Below are 24815 nucleotides of genomic sequence, written 5' to 3'. Positions count from 1 at the left end.
TAATCTCAGTGCATAATAGCTTCATGTGGCGACATCAAGCCCTCCGATGATCCAGAATCTCAAACTAAACGCATAAAGGAGCGACTGCGTTGCGCTGTGCGCCGCGCAGCTTCTGTTGCTCTCTATTGTTCAATCATCGTGCGTCGCCTCGTGCGATCTCACAAACAGGGTGAACGTTGCTGATGGTTGCGAGTCCAAATCCTCCCAACATTTTTTTTTTCTTTTTTTCGCCCGCAAATCGTGGGGGCAGAAATTAGTCGCAAGAAAGCATGTAATTGACAAAGTCACGTGTTCTCACTACGGGAACGGGCACAGCCAGCTCGAGAGCGAATGAGAACGAAGGAGAGAGAGAGAGAGAGAGCGCGAGGGAGAGAGAGAAAGAGGGAGGGAGAGAGAGAGAGCAGTACAGAGGTGGTGTGAGTGAGGAAGGGATTGAAGGGAAGAGAGAAAGACATGACAAAAATATCAAAAGGTAGAAAGCACGCCGTACCATGCGAGCTAAATTGGTGACCGATGGGATCGAGGATGTCGGATTAATGGTGACTACCGCAACCCGTTTTCGCAGAGGAAGCTTCTCTATTGCAACTTGGGCGCAGAGGGTCCGCGGGGAAACATGGCCGAAGGTTATTCTGCAAATATTTTTTTCTATTTTTCTGCTCTTATAGTTTTCTCTCTCTCTCTCTCTCTCTCTCTCTCTCTCTCTCTCTCTCTCTCTCTCTCTCTCTCTCTCTCTCTCCCTCCCGATCATGCTTGAAAGGAAAGGAGGAGAGGGTGGGGAGGCAAGGTGCAACGTGATTATTGTTCCAAACCTCTCCAAAACCGACCTGAACCGCCCCTGCCGAGCACCGTGTCTAACCACGTCTCGCTGCATTAAGATACATGCATTGTTAGAGCCTATATGCTATTCTGCCCACTAGTAAAAGCTCCGGGAACCATGTGTACACCTGCCTTCTCTCGCCCCCACCCCACCACCACCTCCCACCCCCAGTGTACAGCCTGCAACTCCACAGCAGGAGCGGACTGCAGATGAATGAGGGAAACCATCCACAAGTTAGTGAACATGCCCGTGCAGGAATCACGGGTGATCATCTGTCGAGGAGTAACAAACTACTTTTCTTTTTTTCTTTTTTTTTGGAGAAAGTGGGGGGGGGGGGGGGGGGGGGGGGGGGTCTGCCTTGAAGCACATAGGGTCACAGCACCATGCGCCCCTGGCTGCTTGTGTGATGTGGGTGATAGTAGTATAGGAAATCTCTTAACTCCACAGTGGAGGAGAATCAGGGGAATCCCCCCCCCCCCTCCTCCCAACGCTTTCTTGGAGAAGTTTGGTCTTTTTACGCAACAGAGCCCAATAAACTTATATAAACCGGTGTGCGCGCAGGGAAGTGGTCGTCGCGTGGCGCGGTATCTCAGAGAAACCTTCTAAACGTGTCTTGTTGTTGCAGGAGGGTCCGGGTAAAGGTGGCGGAGAAGACCCCGCCAAGTCCACCGAGCCGGAGGACCGGACTCGACCCCAGGTCCAGTCCGGATCCGGCTTCTGCAAGTGGTTCAACGTCCGGATGGGCTTTGGATTTATCTCAATGACCTACAGCGAAGGGAGCCCCGTCGACCCGCCTCTGGATGTTTTCGTCCACCAAGTAAGTTCACTTTAAAAAAAAAAAAAAAAAAAAAGGAAAGGAAATATGAACGTCTGCTGTGTGATGATTTCGTGTTGCGCATCGGCCTCAGTCGGGCCGACTTCTCCAAAGCGTGGAAAGTCGGCGAGTGATCGATTGGCTTTATTTCCTGTGTGCTCTACTTCAGATCACACCTCGGCGCCTTTCTTTCACCTCCCGCTAGTTACATTGTATCATACGGATGTTTTGTGTTGCCCAACGTGTCGTTCTGGCTTGAGACAAAAAAAACAAACAAACAAAAAAAAAACAAGTTTCCTCTTTTGGGCCACATGTGCACCGCTTTGCCCTCCTCGGCTTCCCTGTGCTCTGTAGAAAGGGAAAGGAAGCAGTCGTGTGGCTGACACGGTTAGTTTCACACTTTCCTCTCAAGGACAAACAGACTTTGCTTCATTTGCAGCCAACATGTCGGAATGCATGTTTTTGTTCTCTCTCTCTCTCTCTTTTTTTTTCTTCATGAAACTTTGCAACCTCACATTTTGATTGATGCTGCTGCTTGTTTGATGTATTAGAAATGAATCGTGACGTTTAAAGACGCAACATCCTTTACAACGTTTATTGCACTCCAGTCTGCCTATGGTCTGTTTCCCCACCGCATGTGTGTGTGTGTGTTGCTTATTTTATGAGCACGGAGTTCATTTCAGAGGCCTTGTTTTCCATTTATTCCACCGCAAACAAAGAGCGGTGGCGTCCAGCCTTCTCCCAGCTCCTCTCCCTCCACGTTAAATCAGCCTTTTTACAGTCCTGTGAAGTGGCTTTAAAATTACGCGACAGAAGGAGGAAGAGAGGCATTTTCACCGTTTCATTTGACACTCTCCTCGAAGTGTCTTCATTGTGGTGCTCATGGGATGTAGTGCTGAGCTGGAGGGAGGGAGGGAGGAAGGGAGGGAGCAGCCATAGTAAAGGTCACATGTCAGCAGCCTTGAATCAAAAGATGGGTCAGCTAATTATGAGCAGACTAATTGGGAGAATTGCAAAGTATAAAATGTGAACGGGTAATGGCATTCATTTATTTGCCCAGTTGTGGCTTTAAGCGCCCGGATATGTTTCGCCGAGGTTCTAAAGCGGATCTAAAATTAGACGGTGAGAGCACAGTTTGGCATGGATCGCAGAGGAAGAACATTTTTCAACCAGTTCGGTGTCTGTGTCACACGCTGGGACAGATCACAGCAGAGAAAAGTTTTTACGGGTGCTGCTGCTTTTCTCGTCACCTGCTTTTTCAAAGCATGTACATGCGACCTTCCGCGTGTGTTAACAGTGGACTATGTGCATCTATTATCAGGTAATTAATTTGATTGGTAAGTTTAGCTATACTGCGGTGGTATATGACATATTTCATTTAAACACCGCAGTAATCTTGCTGGATATCTTGAGTGAATTGCTATAAACATTATTTTGACCTTTGCCCCAAATGTTTCCAGCAATAGACCCTGGACATGCATCAATGGTGTATACATTAAAAGAAAACATTTGTCAGCTTTTATATACACGTGAAAACTGTTTTTTCCCCCGAGGTTATGAGTGATACTTTCACATTGCGACTCCATTGACTCATGCCATATCCATCTGGACACTCCGAGCAGACTTTGTTTCCTGGCCAGAGATGTTTAAGAAATGAATCAGTCGAGACAGACTGAAGGAAAAGCCCGGGTCTGGGAAAGAGCCTTAAGAGCTGAACAGAAGTTAAATAAACACGGTCTGTCTCAGCAGTTTGTAATGCACAGGCTGTTGCCCTATTCTCTTGCTTTATGGCAGAAGATTGTCTATTCCATCTAGCCACGATGCATTAACAGCTCAGCAGGTATTCTGATAGCAGAGGTGTTGAACTAAAAATGGCTGCTCGTAGCAACTGTCAAATCGGCTGTGTGACAATTATCTTTGTGTCGGCAGTTGCAAATTTACATTTATAGAAAGCAAATTGCTCTGGGAAAAAGAAACTGTATTTAAATCGGCGAGAATACAATAAATCATATGTTTACACTTGTGCCTTTCCCTGCCAGCTTTCAGCACCATGTTTACCATATTTCAGCTGTCATTTAGCTTGAAAAGGGAAGACAGCGTGCATACATAAGCACATTATGATATTGTATGCAAAACACCCCGATTCTTCGCGGGGATTTGCATTCATTCATATACACTCTCATTACATCAGTCAATCATTTTGGTTGACTTGTTCACTCGCTCTCAGTCTCTGCGAGCAGCCTGAAGCCACATGGATACGCTGACGCTATTTCCAGGTGTAAAGGAAATGTCCAGATTTGGGTTTATTGAATTAAAATCTTGTAGGTTATGCTATATTTTGCAGCCGTATATATATAAAAATCCATATTTTATAAAAAGCCGGGAAGTTGGAATACGTCTCTTGAGATACCCATAAGTAGCACGCTAACCTGAGAACAGACGGTTATACAAGGTGGTGAAAAAGACTTGAACAGAAAGTTCATGCAGTTATTTCAGCATTTTTTATTATTTTTTTTACTAGTTTTTCTGCAAAGTTAGCTCTCATGAAGATTAAAAACAATGATTTTTCCTGCACAGCAGTGACCCTATGTGCACGAGGGAGCACTCAGAACGGTTTAAAGGGGAAGAGGGAGCATGAGGACAGGAGGAAGGGTGGCGGAGGGGGAGGTGGTGGGGCCGGAGAGGAGGAGTTTCCCAAGGAGAGGGAAAAGAGGAGGGATGTGGGAAAAATAAGTGTGGGTGAGGGGTGGAGGCGGCGGAGGTGGTGCTGGGTTCGGGGAGGGGGTACTAGTGGTAGTGGAGGAGGAAAACATGAGTGAGAGGTTGGAAAAAGACAAGTGAGTGGAGGAGCATGGTAGGAGAGGGGAGGGTGAGGGTGTGAGTCAGTGAGAGGGTCCCCGCCCGACCACGAGTTCTCTTCCTGGGAGGCCTCTTCATCACAGCTCCTATCTGATCACTTCCTCTTGGAAGCTGCCAGTGTGAAAGAGTAATTAAGCATCTCCACTTCCTGATACCTCGCCGCTTAGTGATTACACACACACACACACACACACACACACACACACACACACACACACACACACACACACACACACACACACACACACACACACACACACACACACACACACACACACACACACACACACAGGCTGATTCATTATCTCTGTTTGCGTACAACGTCCCTACCTGGACCGAGTGTTTCTCAGTGTGTGTGTGTGTGTAAGAGAGATCCTGCTGGGACTTTGGGTGGGTGGGCGGGGGTGGGGGTGGGGGGGGGGGGGGGGGGTTCTCTCCTCGGGCATTCTTTAAAAAGAGGAATTTCTTTAAAGACAAAAAGGCAGGAGGGTTGGGTGGCGTGAAGGGTGTGTGGCGGTGAGGTGGGGGCTGCTTGCCCTTTGTCGGTAATCATTTTGAAATGTTGAACAGTTTGCTGCTGCTATTCTCCCGAAACCCCCAGAGTGTGTGTGTTCAATTTATGGAGCCCGTGTGTTTGCGTATGTGTGTGAGTGTGTGTGTGAGTGTGTGGGTGGCGGTTGTTCTTAATTTGTGCTCTCAGCCACCAGGTTGTTGATGTCTGCATGTGAACCGTTGTAAGATGTTTCAGGTTTGGAGTCTACACGTGTGTATGAGAGTGTGTGTGTGTGTGTGTGTGTGTGTGTGTGTGTGTGTGTGTGTGTGTGTGTGTGTGTGTGTGTGTGTGTGTGTGTGTGTGTGTGTGTGTGTGTGTGTGTGTGTGTGTGTGTGTGTGTGTTTTGTGTAGTGAGGTTAAAGTGGGCCCCTAGTGAGATTAACCTCTGGTCCGTGTCACCGTTCGGCATGCAGGCCCCACCCATCTCTGCCTCCAGATAGCCAGTATCAGGCTTTGTGTCTCCTGCAGCCACACTACCACCAACAACCCAGCCGTCATCACTGTACATCAAAAAAAAAAAAAAAGAAGAAAAAAGAAAGAAGAAGAAAGGCCAGTCATGTGACTTCCTTTTGAGGAGCTGGCCACATACAGAGGAGATGATCGTAATTGGAAAGGTGGCGAGGTAGACAGCAGAGCCACAGCTCTCTTAAAATACAAAGAGAGGTTCAGCTGGTTAAGTTAATGTTTGAATGTTTTGCACCTCTGACAATTATTTTGTTTTACTTAGAAATGTGCCAATATGTCTAATTTGAGTTACAAATAATAGGAATTGATTTGGGCAATATTGTAGAAACAAATAAATTGCCAAATTATGTGTTTTTGTTTTTAAAAAAGTGTATTCGTAACTTCCAAAATATATATGGCAACAAAAACCAATAAAATCAAGAGGAAAAATATTGTAAAATTGACTCCAAAATATCCTTAGTAATTACTAAGTGATTATTCTATTTTTGGACAAAGAAGAAACACACTCAAAAAGTACATTAGAAGTACACAAAAATATGATTTGATTTCTTTGACTCAGTGCAGGTTTGTCAGAAATAGTTTTTAGAAATATATTAGGATTAAGATTTGATTGAGAAAATCTGAAAATAAAATCCATTTCACCATAAAATTTAAATCAGCTTTATGTTTTATTTTTCTCATACCATTCAGGTGCTGTTGATGTCTTCTGTGTTTCCGCTAAAGTTTCTAGAAAAGTGTGTCGTTATAACCTTAGAAATGTTCCAGACCTTGGAACAGTTTTTGTAGCTGATTTTTTCAAGACAGAAATGCTCAAAATAAGTTTTTATAAGCAATCATTATTCCCAACAGTAGCACAGCTATTACGGATTTCAAAAAAAAAAAAAAGGAAGTTCTGCTTCTGTTCTGAATCGGTGCAGGTATTAGCCGGCTGTGTGTTTTATCACCAGTCACCTCACCGAGGTTCATTTCCCCTCTCATGCTGATAAACGTAGCAAGATGATCTAGTGCTTCCTCCCTCAGATCAAATATTTGCCCCAGTCATATTCGGGGGAGTTGGATGTTGTTAATTTGAAGTAGGGGAAACATGAAGGCTTTTAAGTGTTTGATGGGGGTTGGGCCGGGTTGAAGGGTCAGGGCCACTAATGACAACGTGTTGAGGAGGGCTGGGGTGTCAGCGTCATAAGAGCGGCGCTGTTGGTGGTTTTCACTGGCATGGTTGTGTGTGTGTTAGTGTGTGTGTGTGTGTGTGTGTGTTTCTCCTCTTCACCCAGTTCTCTTGCTTCTTTTCTCTCCCCTTTTTCCTCTACTTTATATAGGTCCTGTTAGGTTACGTCCATCTGAGCTGATCTGGCCCAGCTTTGTCCATTTAGCATTTCCTGTGTATAAAAGCTCCTTAATGGCACAACGCCACATGGTGACCACCATCTCCCTCACGGTCACCTCTGCACGCTCCCTCCTAATATGAGCCTGATCCGGTGCGCGGCTTCGCGTGGGCCACCTCTGATTTAAAGCATCTCGTGATTAGTCGTTCCGTAGCCGGTGGTCGCCTCGGTGGAGGATGGTGGGTCTCCTCTCTCTCTGCTTCCCCATCCCCTCACATTATAGCTTCCTGTATTGATTGCCGGGCCCGGTGATGACGAGGACCGGCTGATGAAAAGGAGGGCTATTTCTATCCAGGATGTCAGCGTCTGCATTGATCGCTGGCTCCTTCCTACACACACACACACACACACACACACACACACACACACACACACACACACACACACACACACACACACACACACACACACACACACACACACACACACACACACACACACACACACACACACACACACACGTGCGGAACCATTGATAGATATTTATTACATATAACGAGGCTTGTTGGTGTCATCATGCCTTTTCAGAGTGTGTTGGTAGCCATTTTGTAGTATCAGTATCTCCAGTAGTCATGATGGCAGTAACTGCTGGTGGCTCCAAGGTGAATGCTGGTGTGGTCTTCCACTCGGGTAGGGGGTGGTGCTGGGATGGTTACACCCCTGACCCCAGGATTTCTGCTCCTGACCTGTGGGGTTCCTGATCAAATGGGGGTTTTGTTCCTGGCCTCCCCCCAAGTCCAGGCACTGATCAGGAGTTGCTCCTCCATTGGAGCTGAACAGAATGCGCTGGAGGCAGTTCCATGAATCCCCCTCCTCCTCTTCCTCCAGATTCCCTCCCTTATCCACCTCCCTGCCAGGCCACTCCCCCATTTTCTCTTCTCTCCCTCTCCCTCTCACGTTCTCCTTGGCATACTCTCGTTCCCTCTTTCCAGTCGTGCCCTTTCCTGACCTCTTTGCGTAAACTGAAACGGGTCAGGACACCCGCCAGGTCACTTGAGAGGAGGCGACTCAGGTTACAGGTTTCTGATTTGAGATAGTTTTTTTTTTTTTTTACTTACACAGACAGACAAACACACACACCCACACACCACACACACACACACACACACACACACACACACACACACACACACACACACACACACACACACACACACACACACACACACACACACACACACACACACACACACACACACACGCACACACACACACACACACGGTTTGCATTTTGTTATGTAATTGTGGAGCCTGAACTGTTGCAAGAGCACGCTTCAAAGCTTATCTGAGACCTGAACATGAGAATGATACTACATCCTATATGGAGACGTGTGTGTGTGTGTGTGCGTATGTGTGTGTGTGTGTGTGTGTGTGTGTGTGTGTGTGTGTGTGTGTGTGTGTGTGTGTGTGTGTGTGTGTGTGTGTGTGTGTGTGTGTGGCGAGAGAGAGAGAGTGTGTTTTCCTGCATTTCTGCAGAACAAAAGAGGTTGTGTGGTTTCCTCACAGATGCATTGTGGGAATTGAGGGGGTTGGAGAGGGGGTAGAGTGCTGAGACAAACCACTCAACTTTGACCTGGAGAGACACGCTGCTTGTGGGCTGAAGACAGGAGAGGAAGAGGAAGAGCTCGTGTGCCACAGACGAGCACAGTCCATGACTATTCAGCATCATTCTGAATTCATTGTTTCGTGGGGGAAGGGCTCAACTTTTTCTTGCTTTCCATTGATTTGTGCATGAAAAAAAAATGCAGTTCAGTCATTTGGGTGGTCTATTGATAGAAGTCATGTTTTGATTTGAACGATCTGTGTTCAGAGCACCTCAGAATTTTGGGTTATTTCTTCATTATGCCTTTTTGTCAGTGCATCTATGGGTTTTTCTTTAATACAAGTTAATGATTGCGAACTCCTAGTTTTTGTTGTTCTTGCGGCACAGCCACATGAGATAGAACATTATCAGTTGCATTAAGCTCTAATTGCTGTTTGCACACCAGATCTATGAGAGAGGGTTAAAATAAAAAGGATGTGTCAGAGTGATTCCTCATTTTCATTTTCTGATCCTTGTTCCTTCCTCGAAGCTAAATCCAATACCTGAACACCCAGAAACGATGAGCCCTCCCGGTAAAGTGGGCTTCGTTATAACAGCGCAAAGACAAAGAAAATACATCAGAAACAAGTTACACTTAAGATTTCTTTTAAATTAAACTTTGAAAATTTGAAAACAAATCAAAAAAGAAGGAGAAACACTAAATCAAAAAGTAAAAAAACAGCTGTTTTTGTATGTGCATTTTACTTGAAATTAATCTTAACATTAACTTTAATTTAATAGGTTTGTTTGAATTGTTCTAATTATTGCTTTCATTATTTTATGTGAAATCTGTTAAGGGTCTTTGAACTATAATAGATTTATATTTTGGGTGGGTTCAGATTTCAGAACAGTTGTCAACTTCCTAAATCTTCCTTTACCGAAATGAAAACAATTGAGTTTAAGTGTATAGATTTCGATTTTATTTGAAAGACTTCGTTTTATTGTTTTGAGTTTAATTCTGCTCATGTAATTGGTGTCTTTTTTGGGCCTTTTAATCCCTTTCCTCTCAAGTAAAAAAAAAATGAAATACAGAATTTCTCTTCAGATTTTGTCAAGTTTTTTGTGCTTACAAATGCAGGTACGTCTAAATAATTGTACAGATACAATGATAATTTGGAAAATACTTCATTTATGTTGACTGAATGGTAAAAGGAAGCATTTAATGACCATTTATCTTTTAAACCCATAACTGATTTATTAAGAGGAGTTTGGCAGTTTAGTTTTAAACCTGCAAATCTTTTTGTGCAAGTCCTGCAACTGTAGGTAAAAGTTGTGATGAAGCTTAGTAAAATGTCATTATCTTTATTCATTTATTTATTTATTTAGCCATTCATCCATCCATCCATCTGAACACCAGAATTGGGTGTCTTCAGAAATTCACCTCAAAAGTGTAGTTTTTCAATCTGACTTTCAATTAAATGGATTTCAAAAGAAGCACTAATAGAAACAAAAACATTTGATTTAATTTAATTATTAATCTTTACATGAAATCATCTTTTTTAATTAATTCAGCTTTTACAGAAAAAAAACTAAAAAACGCTTCACAATGAAACAAGGTTGTGATTTGTTCATCCTCAACAGACGCCTTTCCCCAGAATCTCACATTAAGACACTTTCATGTAATTTTTCCGCATTGATCGCAATTCTTCTTATTTGTAATTTATTTTTTTAAATCATCCACTTGTCATTGCAGAGTGATAGTCAAACGATAATAATCACAGTGCAGTCAATTCAGCGCTATTATTAGTTTGTAATTAACTCCCACGTCTTCTGTCACCGCGTCTCTTCTCACCATTGTATGCATTCTCACTTTTCACTCTTACATATTCATCTATACCTCCCAGGCAGCCACCTATAGAGCACCTTGAGTCTCCTGTAGCTGTCGTAATGAAAAAATGCCACTGGGCACATTTTGTCTCCTTCCTCTGTGGTTTCACATTTGATTCCCTCTGATCATTTGTTTCTTTCTCTTTCCTCTGTCTCCTACACATCTGTCTCTCCACTGCAAGCACTGCTTGTACAGAAAGCCGGTGTTATTTATAGGTCTTGATGTATAGTAGGTAGTAGGTTTGCTGTGTGCACTGCGTGCCTGTGTGGGTGTGTTTACCTATGCCGAGATCCACAGGGTTCACTGCGATTCGTGAAGGTCATGGATTCAGTGCCTATCAGTGGTCGGTTCTGTGCGATCAACAAGACATAAATCATTGTCCGGTGGTTATGTAGTAACTAAATCAATAATTCCTATCATGTAGATAAGATGGATGGTTGATGTGTTGAGGGAAAATGATTGCACGGGTGTAACTCTCTTGTCTTTTCGCCCAGCAGAGGGGAATAGGAAGTGGTGTCTCTGCAAAAAGTAGATAAAGAGAGTGTACCAAGGACACTCCGTACGAGATAAGTCTTCCAGTGCACAAACTGTCATGGCAGTTGGTGCAAACCACATCGAGTCAATCCACCATGTTTGATGTGAGTTCTTTCTGTGCTCATTGTGTGCAGCTGGATGTTGTGTTTGCCGCAAGCGGCAGTGCGCACAAGGACTGTAAACTTTGCGCCGTTAAAAAGCATTAGGGCTTCTGTAACAGTCACAAAGCGGTGACTGGAGTACTGCTGCTTCATTCACAAATCTCCTAAAATCTTCCTTGGCTCGTCATTGACGTTAAAGTGCGGTTAAAGTATGGCTATTGTATGATTCAAAGTCAGAAAAATCAAGCTGAGACAACAGAAGTAAAATCAACCCACATATCACAGAACTCAGAGCACAAAAACATCTATAGAGCAAATATTTGAATTTGCCATTAAAGAAATGTCAAATTATTCAACATTATTCAAGGTCAATGATAATTTAAATAAGTCATTTACAATTTTCCCTCTGCTGTGTTATGTTGAATTGCACTCTTATGAAACATTACACTTTTTACCCGGGAACCCTTACAGAATTACAGCCATTCAAGCTTTAAAGAAACAGGTGCACCGTTCTGCTTCATACTAAATTTGGAGCAATTCCATGTTAACATCAGCGCAAACATGCTTCATAGTTATAGCTCGTTACATCCTGGATATTGCCTGACTTAAACACAGACCCCAGTGTATAAGAAGCATCTGCCACTTTTAAAGGGATAATTGCTTTTTTTTTTTTCTTTCTCTCCCAATAGAGTAAACTGGTGATGGAGGGTTTCCGCAGCTTAAAGGAGGGTGAGCAGGTGGAGTTCACCTATAAAAAGTCCTCTAAGGGCCTAGAGTCCCTGCGGGTGACCGGACCCGGCGGGGGACCATGTGCAGGCAGTGAGAGAAGACCCAAAGGGAAGGTCCCACTCCAGAAACGCAAACCAAAGGGAGACCGGTGAGTATTTTGACATTTTGAAAAAAATCATTTAGAAAATAAATGAAAATGTTTGCATCAAATTATTGATACACAGAAATGCGTGCATGCTCAACCCAGCCACCCTTGAACAAAAGCTGAATTTATGGAAGTGTGTGTGCCTTCAGAAAGCAGGTCTGCACTGTGGTAAAAGAAAACATGTCTTATATGTACGTCTCACCACAGTGAGCTATTTCTGAGTGGGCTGAAATTATAGATTAAATCTATTCAACCTGCCTGAGTACATGCCTGTTGCTATGGTTATTTTGCACCATAATAAGGAACTGAATAGGGCACTTCGCCTGCCATTGCCGATATTTTAAATCAATTTGCCAGCTTTTACATTAGAGGCAGTATAAGCATGGGAGTAGATTGGACTTATATGCATCTCAATGCGGCAGTCGCTCCATAAATTGTTTTGTCTTTTGAATTCTAAACGGTGTCAGAGGGAGCCTTGTTCAGCTCCTTGATAATGTCTGGTAGTTTAAGGCAGAAGAGGATGCCTTTCCTGTTCTGTCCTTCATTTGATGGCACCGAGCCCTGCCAGGTAGAATCGAGTCAATACTGTATCTGTACAGAAAGGCATCACTTCAAGGCCACATTTACATTATGGAGTCCACGAGTGCTGCTCTTTGTGTTGGATGTTGCTTCAGTGGAACAATGCTGTGCTATCCTGTTTGCTCAAGTATGAAAAGATAAGCTTTGGCCAGAAAGAAGGAAACCGTATCTGAGAGAGGAGACTCCCTGATTGTTTTACGCTGCTTGAATTATTCAGTTTATTTGGGATAATCGATCCAGTGTTAGGTCAAGTGTCTCTACCTTTTAGTGAGGTGGTAGAAAGGTGGTATTGAATCCAGAGATGGCAGGTAGATGTCTATGATGTCATTTTGGCTTTGTGGCGCTCTGCTGTGGATCCTTTGGCTCTTACGCTGCTCTGACCCCTGCTGGACGCTCTGCTGTCCAAGAAACAAGCCTGATGGTCAGGAGACCCCCTCTCTGTCCTCGGAGGAATATTAACAATACAGAGAAAAACAAACAGCTAGTGGAGAAAGCCATTTTCTTGCACCAATTGTACAGATTCTCCAAACCAACAAACCCATTTATTATTTTACCTCTTTTTAAAAAAGAAAAGGGAATTAGTTTTGGATATTTCTGCAATCAGAAACAAAAAAGATATTGGGAAGAGTGAAATAACCCCTTTAAAAAATAAAGTTCACTCCTGTTAGGGGGCAGATTAAAAGTTTTTGGACACACAGCATAAACCAATGAGTGAACCTCCGCTATAAGAATATTTTTACATGCGTAAAACATAACATCACCAAAAGGAATAAACAAAAAAATTTAATTAAAAAAGCATGTATGCACATACACACACAAACTTCTCAAATTATGAGAATATAAGGGCACCTCATTTTCTATCAGAGGCCTAAAGAAGGTTTGGTTTCAAAGTGTTAGTCAAAATATATAATTTCAAATTAACACACATTTAAATCTCAAATTTTTTCTAAAGATTTGTCTCATCTAGACGCTTTACTGTTTTCTCAATATATTCAGTATTACAGCCTGTTTTTTTCAATAATTCATACAATCGTCAGTTCTTAAGTCCCCATTAACAGGTTACAATAGAAATTCCACTATTAAAGTAGTTCCACAAAACAAAAAAATCATTGTGAACCAGTGAAGAAAGCTGTGGATGGAACAGCTGCTGGTAATGGAATTGATTTCAATTTAATAACACATGAAATCTACTGCTAAATCAATTTTCCATCGCAATTTTCACATTTTCTGAGTTTGAAATATGTTGAAGTTGATGTTGTTTCAGGCCTCAAACTAACTGAGGTTCAATCTTTAGTGACTACTCTAAACAAAAAAACATTTCCAAATTCTGAAACCAGTTAATACAAGTTTATTTGACTTTATGGTTCAAATTGGATAAAATGGAGTTGTTCATTTGCTGAGTTAAATCTATTTATACATCCCCTATACACTTAGACATTTATAAAGATACTGGTGAAATCATTCGTTATTAACCTCTGGAAACTAAACTTTCTTATAGGCTTCTGCTTAGATTATATGATTAAATGATATATTTGGAATGAAGTGAGTTTATCCCTGCAATCACTGAGTAAATATGAATATTTTCAGTTGTAAAACAAAAGGAATATTTGAGAAGTTTGAAATGTGGCATTGTTTTGATGAAATGAAACTGCAATGATTTTGGTCTTTGCTAATTCATTTGGTTGGAGTTGTGCTTGAAGCATGTAAAAAAGGTTTATGTGTGTTTATAGCAGACGTTGTCTCGCTTAATTTAATTTGTAGCATGTTTAGTTTGACAGTTTTTACTTGCTTAGAAATGATTAATCTGACAATTGCCATTATATTAGTCCCTTTAAATGGATTTCTTCCTAATCTTTTAAGAGCGATGACCTTTTAAATTACAAATTAAAGAATGATGTTAAATGGAAATATGATAGACCTTGAATACATGCATAAAGGACTGAATAACACTTTAAAAGCTGCCAAAATGTATATTTTTAATAGCAAATTGCAGCTTGATGATAGTTGACAATGCTATTCGTTTGGTCCTTCAACCTGATGAACTCTAAAATTAATACAAAAGATTTATTAAAAAATAAAAATATACAAAGTCTTGAACATTAACTTCGCTCACCAGGGAAACAATATGAATACTGAGAACAACTTGTTTAGGAGTTAAATCCAACAAGTGAATGCTTTTCATCGTTGTGCTGAAACACAGGAAATCGCTGTGAAAAGTCACAATCCGTGTCAACGTGTCCTTCACATTTCTCATTGTGGCTCTCTCAGGGCTCTTGTGTTTCTTGTCAATTTTAATAAAGTGTGGCGTGCCATGTCACAAAGTGCCACTGAGACCTGGGCGCAGAGCGATCACAGGTCTCATACTGCCATCTAGTGGTGGGATTGCGGTGAAAACTTCCACGGTGGTCTGAAAACGTTATAAATAGTATAGTAAGACTGGATTTTAAGGCACGTTTCGTTATATAGCACTCTTCAGTCACGTGACAAGACACAAGATAATATTTATTGATCCTCTTGGAGAAAATATTTATATGCTACACAAACATGGGTTGTTCGTTAATACGGGGATGCAGGTCATAGTTTTAAACATGTTCTCTTGTCCTTCCTCACATGTGTTTCCTGCAGCTGTTATAACTGTGGAGGTCTGGATCACCATGCCAAGGAGTGTGGCCTGCCCCCCCAGCCAAAGAAATGCCACTACTGCCAGAGCATCACGCACATGGTGGCTCAGTGTCCCCACAAGGCGCTGGCGCCCGCCACAGGCTCTCAGGACCAACATGCGTCTACCTCGGCCTCCAGCCCAGGGACGGGGCCTTACCTCTGCCTCCCGGAGGAAGAGGAGCGCTCCGGCTCGTCTCCCCTGGAGGGCTCCTCCTCTTCCCCCGAGGAGCCCCACTCACACCGCGGCTCCCGGACCCAGAGGTGGAGGAAATCCTGAAAAACTAGTCCACAGAGGTGAACCTTTCACCACTAACCTCGTGTACCCCCCCCCCCCCCCCTCCACCCTCCCCCCCCTCACCCCTCCTTCAATCAAGGTTACCTGAACTCCCCCTCATCTACCTCACACCTGTGAAAAATGGGAGGTCTTAATTTCTTTTACTGTTATTTTGTTTTATTTCGACTTGTTTTTTTTTTTCCTAACCAGCGCAGCTATGGCAACGATCAACGGGGTACGGACGTGCGTGAATGTGTGTGACTGAGTCGCAGTCATCTGGTGCAGCTATGGCAAACCCTGCTGAAAGCTGACTGCAGGGAGAGACTGTTTCTCTTGTTTCAATCTGTGCAGCTCGTGAGCGAATCAACGCGGTATGAGTCGAGGTTTCTATGACTGTTTCTTCCCTTTGTTCCTCTCGGACCTAAGTGTTGGCCATATGAATGCCCCCCCCCCCCCCCCCCCCCCCCCCCCCCCCCCCACATGTTACTGTTTTAAAGCGACAAGTTTATATCCTGTAGGCCTGATCATTCCTTTAAAAAAAAAAAAAAAAAAAAAAGATAAAAGAAAGAAAACAAACCCTGGTGCATCCTTTTAAGCACACAGTAGCTCATTTTTAAGAAGGATTAGAGGAAGACTTTTAAAAGCTCAAAACGCTCTGAGCGATAATCCAGACCCGTAGGACCTTGAGCTTCGCTTCTAAAGATCTTTAGGGAAAACTTTATGGATTCCAGAAAGATAATTTTCTTTTTCTTTTTTTTCCTTTTTGAAGAAAGAAAAACCGACGATGAGCTGCTAGAATACGTACTATAATTTAGAAACACTCAATACATACCTCTTACACAACATAGACTGGACCAACTGATTGTCAAAATGTGAGCATGTGCAAGATTGAGAGAAAATGTGTGTGCGTGTGTTGAAAGAAAGCAAACCTGTCAGGAGCACCTCATCTTCACGTGTGAGCCAACACTATTAACCCCTCTGCTTCCCTTTATTATAGGTAAACCCATCTTATATAGGACTTTGTATAATCCATCTAGAGCCTAGTTTAGATTCAAAGTAATGACTCGATCGTTAGACTTCCGTTTTGGTTGTTACATAATTAGTTGAAAATAACATTACAGTCTATAAATCATAGAATAAGTCATTAATATATATGTAAAGTCACAAGATATAATTGAGATTCTATTAACTTTAAGTAATTGCTATATAAGAAATTAGCTCTGACATAGGTGCATCGGCCTGTTTAAAGCACGGGAAACTGTGTTGGTGTGAAAACTCTCTCTCTCCATTTGACCTATTTTTTCTTTTTTCTTTTTTGCTCGCCACAATTCAAACTGACAAACACGATTGTTTTACTCCATGCCTTTCGCGCGCATTCCTCAGTGCAAAAACTGAGCAATCGCCTTAGACAGAGAGCACAAAAGACTTGGCCTTTTAATAAAGGGCGTGGATCATTACAGTACCGTCATCGCTGCTTCACTTACTTGATACCTCAATAATTCTTCCTTTTAGGAAATGAATGTCAAGCTTGTTTGCTCTCCCAGCTGTAAGATCCAACCAACCTGTTCCTCTTCCATCTGTGCCTACTTTTTTTTTTTGTGAAGACAGCGCCAGCTCTTGTAAATCTCACGCCCCATTTTGGGGCTCTGCTGCTCCTTTGGACTTAATGAAGAGAGAGAGATAGAGAGAGAGAGAGAGAGAGAGAGAGAGAATAGAAAGAAAGAAAGAGAAGGATGGAAAATAAGAGTGCTGCTTTTGGAATAACTTGAATCCCAAGCATGGCACTTATTTGTGACCTAACAACTCTTCTCTGACCATACTGAATGTGAAAAGAGCTCGTCTGAAGTCGACCCCTCACAAGAATTCGGGTCGCTTCGGAGTCGTATCTTAATGTTCTGACAAATCAAATAACTTTTTATGATTATATCAAACTCGCTTGTGTGTTGTTTCTTTTTCTTTTTTTTCTTTCTTTTTTTTTTTTTTTAAAAAGCTCTAAGTAGACAACCAACTTTTCTCGGTATATATTTCTATACCAAAGAGTTTAGCTTTATTTTTTTTCCGAAGGCATTTAAAAGTTAAGACTTGCTGAAGTGCTCGCTCTCCTCGCTCTTTCCGAAAAAGAGGCACTTACTGCTTAAATGCTGAAAGCGTAATAAAGCGGTTGTTTAGGGTTTTTGTTTCTTTTTTATATGTACAGCTTTTTGAATGTTTGTGTGCGTGCGTGTGTATGTGTGTGTGCGCGTGCACGTAAAAAAAGAAGAAGAAAAAAAAAAAAAAAGAAATCAAATCTCAACAATGCACCACGATAGAAAAGAAAAAGAAAAAAAACGAATGACCAAACCACAGAAGGAGCACAGCCTATGCTTGAAACTCTATGGAAACATCTTTTTGTATGATGTATTTTTACATTTTTACACACAATTCCTCTCAGGATGACGAACTGTTCTCAGGGAATTAACCAAAAAAAAAAAGTGTATTTTATTCTTTTGGGAATCATCCACTGACTGACTCAACAAACTCTGCTTAAGCAACAGTGAAGAGACGTATGTAACCGATTCATGTACTGATATTAGCAACTACCTCTTGAGTTATACATAGTTGTGCATTTCATTTTGTTTGTATATTTTTTTTTTTTTTTTTTTTTTTTTTTGATGAGCTTGTATGATTAACTTTAGGTCTCTGTGATACTGAGGTGTTGTGTGAGAAGTTCCCCCAGTGTTGCCACAGACGTCCTGGTCTTCCTTCCCAGATGTATTGAGTTACTTCTTTTTTTTTTTTTCCAATCCCGTTTACTGCTAAACTCATATTTGTTTTTCTTTTCCCTTTTTTTTTTTCTTTCTTTTTTTTGTTTACAGCAAAAGCCTACCTCATATGCGCTGTTCCTCCACAAACTCTTTACCTCCTCCCACACCCTCTACCTCCTTCATGCAGTCGTTTGTTGATTCAATTTTTTTGCCACTTGTCGCACTAGAGTCACACAGCATTTTCAACAAATCAGCCATGAAGTGGCTCATCACTTGTGACTCCAAATATATTAACAATCAAAGCCCTTTATTTTGAAGCTTGAACACAAGTTTTCAGAATGGGCGTGTTTGTCTCACACATCGAGGGTGAAGTTTTTTTTTTTTTCCCTCTTAGCTGCAGACAGCCAGTGAGTTTACCTCAGTTCATTCGGCTGGCTACAGACACGCTTAATATTTTCTGGTCGGTGCGAACACATTTTGAAAATACATGGGCTGTTGTTTAAGATATATAAGTGTTATATCATAACCGATTTTGTAATCACGTCATATGATTGGCTGCAGGTGGAGCAGGAGTGCCTGTCTCTATGATTTATAAAAATCTATTCCCAAATCGATATTATCTTCATTTTGGACTCCCTTTCTAATGGCCTTTAACAGCCATTTTATTTTAACAGCCTCAGATAATCAGAAAAAAAAAAGGTGGTTTGCAGGTAAATTCCCCTTCTTATTGCAAACTGCATCTGTGGTTCAAATGCGACATTTTTTTTTTTAACAGTGGATATGAAATCAGTAGATTTTGTATTAATGGTGACATTGCATAGATGGCATTCTAAAAAAAAAAATGTTTATGAAGATGAATATGATCAGTACTTCTCTTTTTTTGTTTTGTTAAGTAACTAACTCATGAGATTAAAGATTGATTTTGCATATGACTGTAGTATTTCACGATGTTACAGAGGGCCTTCACATCAAACTGTTAATGCCAGTTATCGAACAAAGGAAAAACAAAATCCAGAAAAGTATAGTAATATTGTTATTGTCTTTAGCTTTATATTTTCTAAAAATCTATGTAACTACTGATTGATTGCTTGCTTTTATTCTCAGTATTTCACACACATGCAACTCGAAGATGGTAGTAATCAAAATGGCCAATCTAAGAGGTTTGCCAAGACTGCGTGTATTATACCAGACAGACATACGGATGTGATTTTCACTTCCACTTGAAAGATTAAGAAATAACACGGCAGTTTCTCAAGTTGCAGCGGGTTTTGTCCAAGTCTGAACACTTTCTCGGGAACAAGTCTATCAGCAGAAGTAATTCACGCCCCAGAATGACATAAATATCACAGTCAACATTGAGGCATTCCAAATTTAAATCTCATTTCAATGTGCAACAATTCGCCGTACTGGTGGTAATGAAGAAAATAAGTCTTTAGAGGCATTATGGAGAGTCATGGTGACGTACATTTAGCTGGACACGTTATAATAGATCATCTTTTTTTTTTTTTTACTTGTTTGCTCGTGTATTGCCTGACACTTAAATATTAAATAAATAAACAATCCAAATAAAAATTGAAAGTGAAAATATTTACCCGGAAAGCCACTAAAAAGTACACTAACAAACATTTCTGAGCACTTTGGGAAATACATACGGTCTCTCTGGTTTACACACAACGGCAACAAATCTGAGAACTTCATATAATTAGCTCTTCATGTCTCGACTACCAAATTATTGACGTTTTAAGGTTCTGTGTGTACATTTTATTTCTATTTTGGAGAGTTATTTGTCCCTAAACTAAATACACCGTCAGGATAGAAGGATTGTTTCTTCAGGAATATAATAAACATTCAATATTTTAAAGAGAGCTGAATATGATTCCTTAATTGTAATAACAATTATTTTATGAAGTAATAATAATTATAATAATAACAGGGAAATAATGTTATTATGATGATGATAATAATAATAGCAAATTAACCCTTTAAAATATTACACCTGTAATGATCCTCTAAACATGTTCATAATCAATAATTAGCAATGTACAGACTTTTTGAACATGTGTTCGTACCTGAGCGAGCTTACATATGCTAATCACATCAACATATTTCCCAAAATGCTGAAATCAGGCTTTTTACTTTGTTGAGAATAATGTTTCTAAGAGAATCAAGTTATCTATTGAAAAGGGTTTACCAGTCCCTTTATTCAGTCCTATTATGTCCTATTGAAAAACAATGTTAAAACACAAAACATGTCTCTCTTTTGTATATTTATTACAGTGGCTCTATGGCTAAAATTAATACTCATACTGTATGTCCCAAAGACTGTTGCAAAAAGCAAAACTGATCTATTACACTCATGTGATGAAGATTTAAACACTGATTATCCTTGATATACAGTAGATACAGTTGGGATGTATTATGCCATAATGCTGGGCTGAAAAACCCTTCTGTCGTCAACTTTTTTTGTTTGTGTATTATTTACTTGCTTTGGAGTTGACTGCAGACAAACTGAAGTTCTTATACCTCATGCTGCCGATTACAGCTGCTTTGTCCTTTGCCTTGACTGGAGAAACAATGTGCTGTAGGGGGTGATCATTTATGATGTTTATTTTTTTATCTGCAACATGTCAGCTCCATATTGTGTTTATGTACATGAAGTCTGGTACAATGGACCTCAAAAGAACCTATAGATCCAACCAAGGCAGTTGAAAGTGCAGATACCTTATAGTATGGATGAATAACTTCACATTTCCTGTGTTTGTTTATGTTCTTGCTCTCTACATTGTGGCCAGAGGGTTTTTATTTTGTGCTCTCCTTTGGAGTATGTCTGGAGCCAAGCACTGATTGCTTTTGAATGGGGAAAAATGTTCTATGTGCATATCACTCATTATGTTAGCACCAATTATAAGAAAACTGCCTTTTTTATTTCTGTGAATCTTGGATTGGGTTTTTAAATATGTCTTAAATGTTTCACTTGATTGGAAAATAAACCTATTATATTGGCATTAAAATATGTACGATTACTAGAGACTGTAATGGCTTGAAGAGTGGATATATACTGGATATGTGATTCTGACTGCAACAACGCGCGCGCGCGCGCACACACACACACACACACACACACACACACACACACACACACACACACACACACACACACACACACACACAGTATCCCAAAGGCGTTATTCCACAAAAAAGTAAAAGCCCATTTTCTGTTCTTTGTTAGATTACTGAAAAGCCAGAGTAATTATAGTCCAAATAGTTATTATCTGCCTCAAGTATAGAAAAATAATGTGTAAAAGACTGCAGTGCAGGGCTGGTTTTCCCTCAGTCTATACCAATGGTTAATTCCTTAACACCAATTTTATTTAAATGTTATCTTTTTGTGGTGCATGCATGAATCATTTTATATTATAGCTGTAAGCATGGTTCACATGACACCGCAAAGGCCAGGGGAAATGAGTTAACATTAAAATTGCAAAAGAAGCCACACTGGTGCATAAGAGGAAGCTGAATATGAATCACATCTCACATCTCTGCATTTTGGTGCCTATTTATTTGCCTACTACTTTGGCAATTTCTGATACATCTGCTGAGTAATTCCATAGGATTACATGAAGAGGAAATGGAACCAAATAAAACTGACAGTATGGACAAAATGGAATGCATATTTTAGAGAAAGCAAAACAAACAAACAAATGCAAAACATCTTTTTTTTATATCGGTCAATGCAGAATAAGCCCATGTGTTCTGAGCTTGGGCTGACATGAAGTGTTATAACAAGAGTGGAGGTTATAAAAAAGAAATATTAAGTGTGAGTCTCTCAGAACAAAGCAGCATAAGTCTCGTTTTCTATTTTCGGAGCAATACATATTGCATATGTATTAGCTGTTCGAACAAGGCCCGGACTTACAGCAACAAAAATATATTTTTTCCATTGACAACAATGAGACTAGTTTAGACTGAACTAATTTAATTTCTCAGATGCAGGCTTTATAAAAGCCATTTATTGCCAACATGTGGGAACATTAGCACTCTTTTTTCACCTTTAATTCACATTCTTACATTCTTTCCTTTAGCTGATCTTGAAAAACCTTTTGTCTTTATTCATATTTAGTTGCCTGATGAGTAAAATATTAGATTTATTTATCACAGGAATTACAAAATCGCAAAGAAATGACAGTCTAAGTCTAAGTAATGGAAAAGGGGTTTTGGAATTTGATCACTGCTCTTATTTTCCACAAGGGGGCAGCCGAGTGCTGGTTTTGTATCACTGTTCCCCCTCAGGCCTGTGAAGGACAGCCAAGGCAGATTAATCACCTCAACACATCTGACTCACCAAAGACACTGGTGTTTCTTCACAGCCGCTCCTCTCTCCTCTCCTGTTCTCCTTTAATGGCCTCGTGCCTTGCCTTTTTTATAACGAGCTGTTTCTCACTCTGTCTTTCTCCTAAGCTCATCCAGGTTTGAGGGGGTCCATTAAATAAATGTTCCTTGTTTACAGTTTCCCTTTGTTACCCACCATCATTTTCCTATAGAGTCCCCCCCCCCCCCCCCTCCCGCCCCCTTTTATTTTTTTTTCCACACACCATATCTGGAGATGGCTTCGTCAAGGTCAGCTATTTATTCACGGCGCGCGATACTGGAAGTGTCGTGGGTAGGTAACGATAAGATGAAGACGGAGACCGGGGAGGGAGGATGGAGAGAAGTGGAGGATAAATACTGCTGGGGCTTTGCTGCGAACGCCACAGCAAGTGTTTTTTTGCAGGTCATCAGAGGCAGTGTGCAGGCCGAAGAGAGGAGAGGAGTACATACCCTCTTCGTCTATTCCTCATTCCTAAACTGCACGTTGACCTTTGTAGTACTGCCTCCAGGCTGTATGCTTTAACCTTTCCAGCGAGATAGAGGGGGGCCCCTGCACTGGGAATACAAGATAAATCACAACTGCTGTCTGTTAATGCGACAGACAACAATACACAGTAGCATGCAGGCACCGTTGAAACCTTTGTCCTTTCTCACAACATCCTGATCTGGTTTTATAAACACACACACACACACACACACACACACACACACACACACACACACACACACACACACACACACACACACACACACACACACACACACACACACACACACACACACACACACACACACACACACACACACACAAATGCCTCCATAAAGGTGTTCATGGCATCAGTGCTCTGGACTATTATATCTACCAGCGCACCCTGAATTATTCATCCTTCATTAAAATGCACTATGAGTAATGATAGCTAGGAGTGTGTTTTGGGTATTTCTTCTTTTCTGAGTAAAACACAAGGGTCATTAAGAGTCATTTCTGGTCAATTTTGTATGATCAACCATGCTCCAGAGAAAGATAGAGGGGGAAAAAAAAATCCCATTTACTTTCTGTGCATTGGGAATTCATGTTGAAAAAGATCAAAGGGGACAGACAAAGAGATGAGAGAATCGACATCTTCTCGTCTCCATTTGGCTCCCTATGAGAGGAGGAAAATTACTTTAAAGCTGCTGCCTTGATGAAAGAAAAAGGCGTTATGCCTGATGTATTCCTCCAGAGGTGGAATCAACAGTATGAATGACTCAAAGGAAGGGAGTAGCGGGGGAAGGCGAGCGGGGAGAAAGAGAACATTTGTTTGAGAGAACCTAATGGGGGACTTTGGGGAGGAATGAGAGCACTATTTGACAGCAGTGAACAAAAAACATGACTCCCCTGTCAGGGGATGTGACTGGTTCCTCACCAAACGCTGTTATTTCCGGTGTGAGCGTGGAAAAACGCAGCACACGTCATCACAAAGTGAGCTCATTTGCAGCATCAGTCTGCGGATTGGATCCGACTGAGTATCATCAGCATGTCAATCAAGAAATGTGATTTGGTGTCATATTCAGAACCCCCCCCCCCCCCCCCCGCAGAACAGGTCATGAGAAGGAAATAACCTCCAAACGTCCCATTAGTTTTTCTCGCCCCGACTCGAGAAGACAACCAGTGCTGTCATTTTTCTGACAGAGCTGTCAAAGCATCGAGCCCACCATCCTTGTTACACATAAAGCAAATAGAAATGAAAACATTGTCAGTGAAAAGACTCATGGGGTAACGGAGACGCCAGGAGCGGGGTGAATCACTTAGCAAGCTGTGCTCCTCCATTCTGCAGCTGCCACCCACCACAACACATCTGCCACTGGAAAGGGAAAAAAAAACAAAAAAAAAACCCTGAACGACATGGATAGGAAACCACATCCAAACCAATTGCTACATGACACAAAAAGATCACTCCTTTGAATTGAAATTCATTTTCGGTCAGAATGCAGTTTATCAACCCCCCCCCCCCCCCCGCCCTGGGTGCATGTGTGACAGTGAAAAAAACCTACATCCAGGTGGAAAAATATTTGGGGATTTGAACATTTTCACACAGAAAAAGCACTTAGTTTGAAAAAGACCACCAGACTCCTTTGTGTGTGTGTGTGTGTGTGTGTGTGTGTGTGTGTGTGTGTGTGTGTGTGTGTGTGTGTGTGTGTGGGGGGGGGGGGGCATCACTTCCTCCAATACACCTTCTGCGCTATCTCTGGGCGGACACATGCCACTGGGAGGGATTTCAATGTTTGCCAGCTATTGGAATTTCCCCTTTTATTACCTTTCCCCAGAATTTCATTTTATACATGCTGAACTCCAGAGAAAGAAGCTTATTCCTGCCACCAAAATCTCCACTGAAGGGAAACA

At 41.4% G+C, this 24815-nt stretch overlaps 1 protein-coding gene across 1 annotated transcript; it reads left to right on the top strand.

The window, feature by feature from the left end:
* The first annotated feature begins 400 nt into the window (after positions 1-400).
* lin28b (lin-28 homolog B (C. elegans)) lies at positions 401-15856 on the top strand. Its single transcript, XM_080491487.1, has 4 exons — positions 401-623; positions 1443-1634; positions 11625-11812; positions 15014-15856. Exons 1-4 carry the CDS (start codon positions 492-494, stop codon positions 15324-15326), a joined length of 825 nt encoding a protein of 274 aa, XP_080347613.1. The 5' UTR covers positions 401-491; the 3' UTR covers positions 15327-15856.
* Positions 15857-24815: the final 8959 nt, after the last annotated feature.

This window comes from Lipophrys pholis, assembly GCF_963383615.2.
Source record: "Lipophrys pholis genome assembly, chromosome: 21".
Taxonomy (NCBI): Eukaryota; Metazoa; Chordata; class Actinopteri; order Blenniiformes; family Blenniidae; genus Lipophrys; species Lipophrys pholis.
This window is presented reverse-complemented; position numbering and strand designations above follow the sequence as displayed.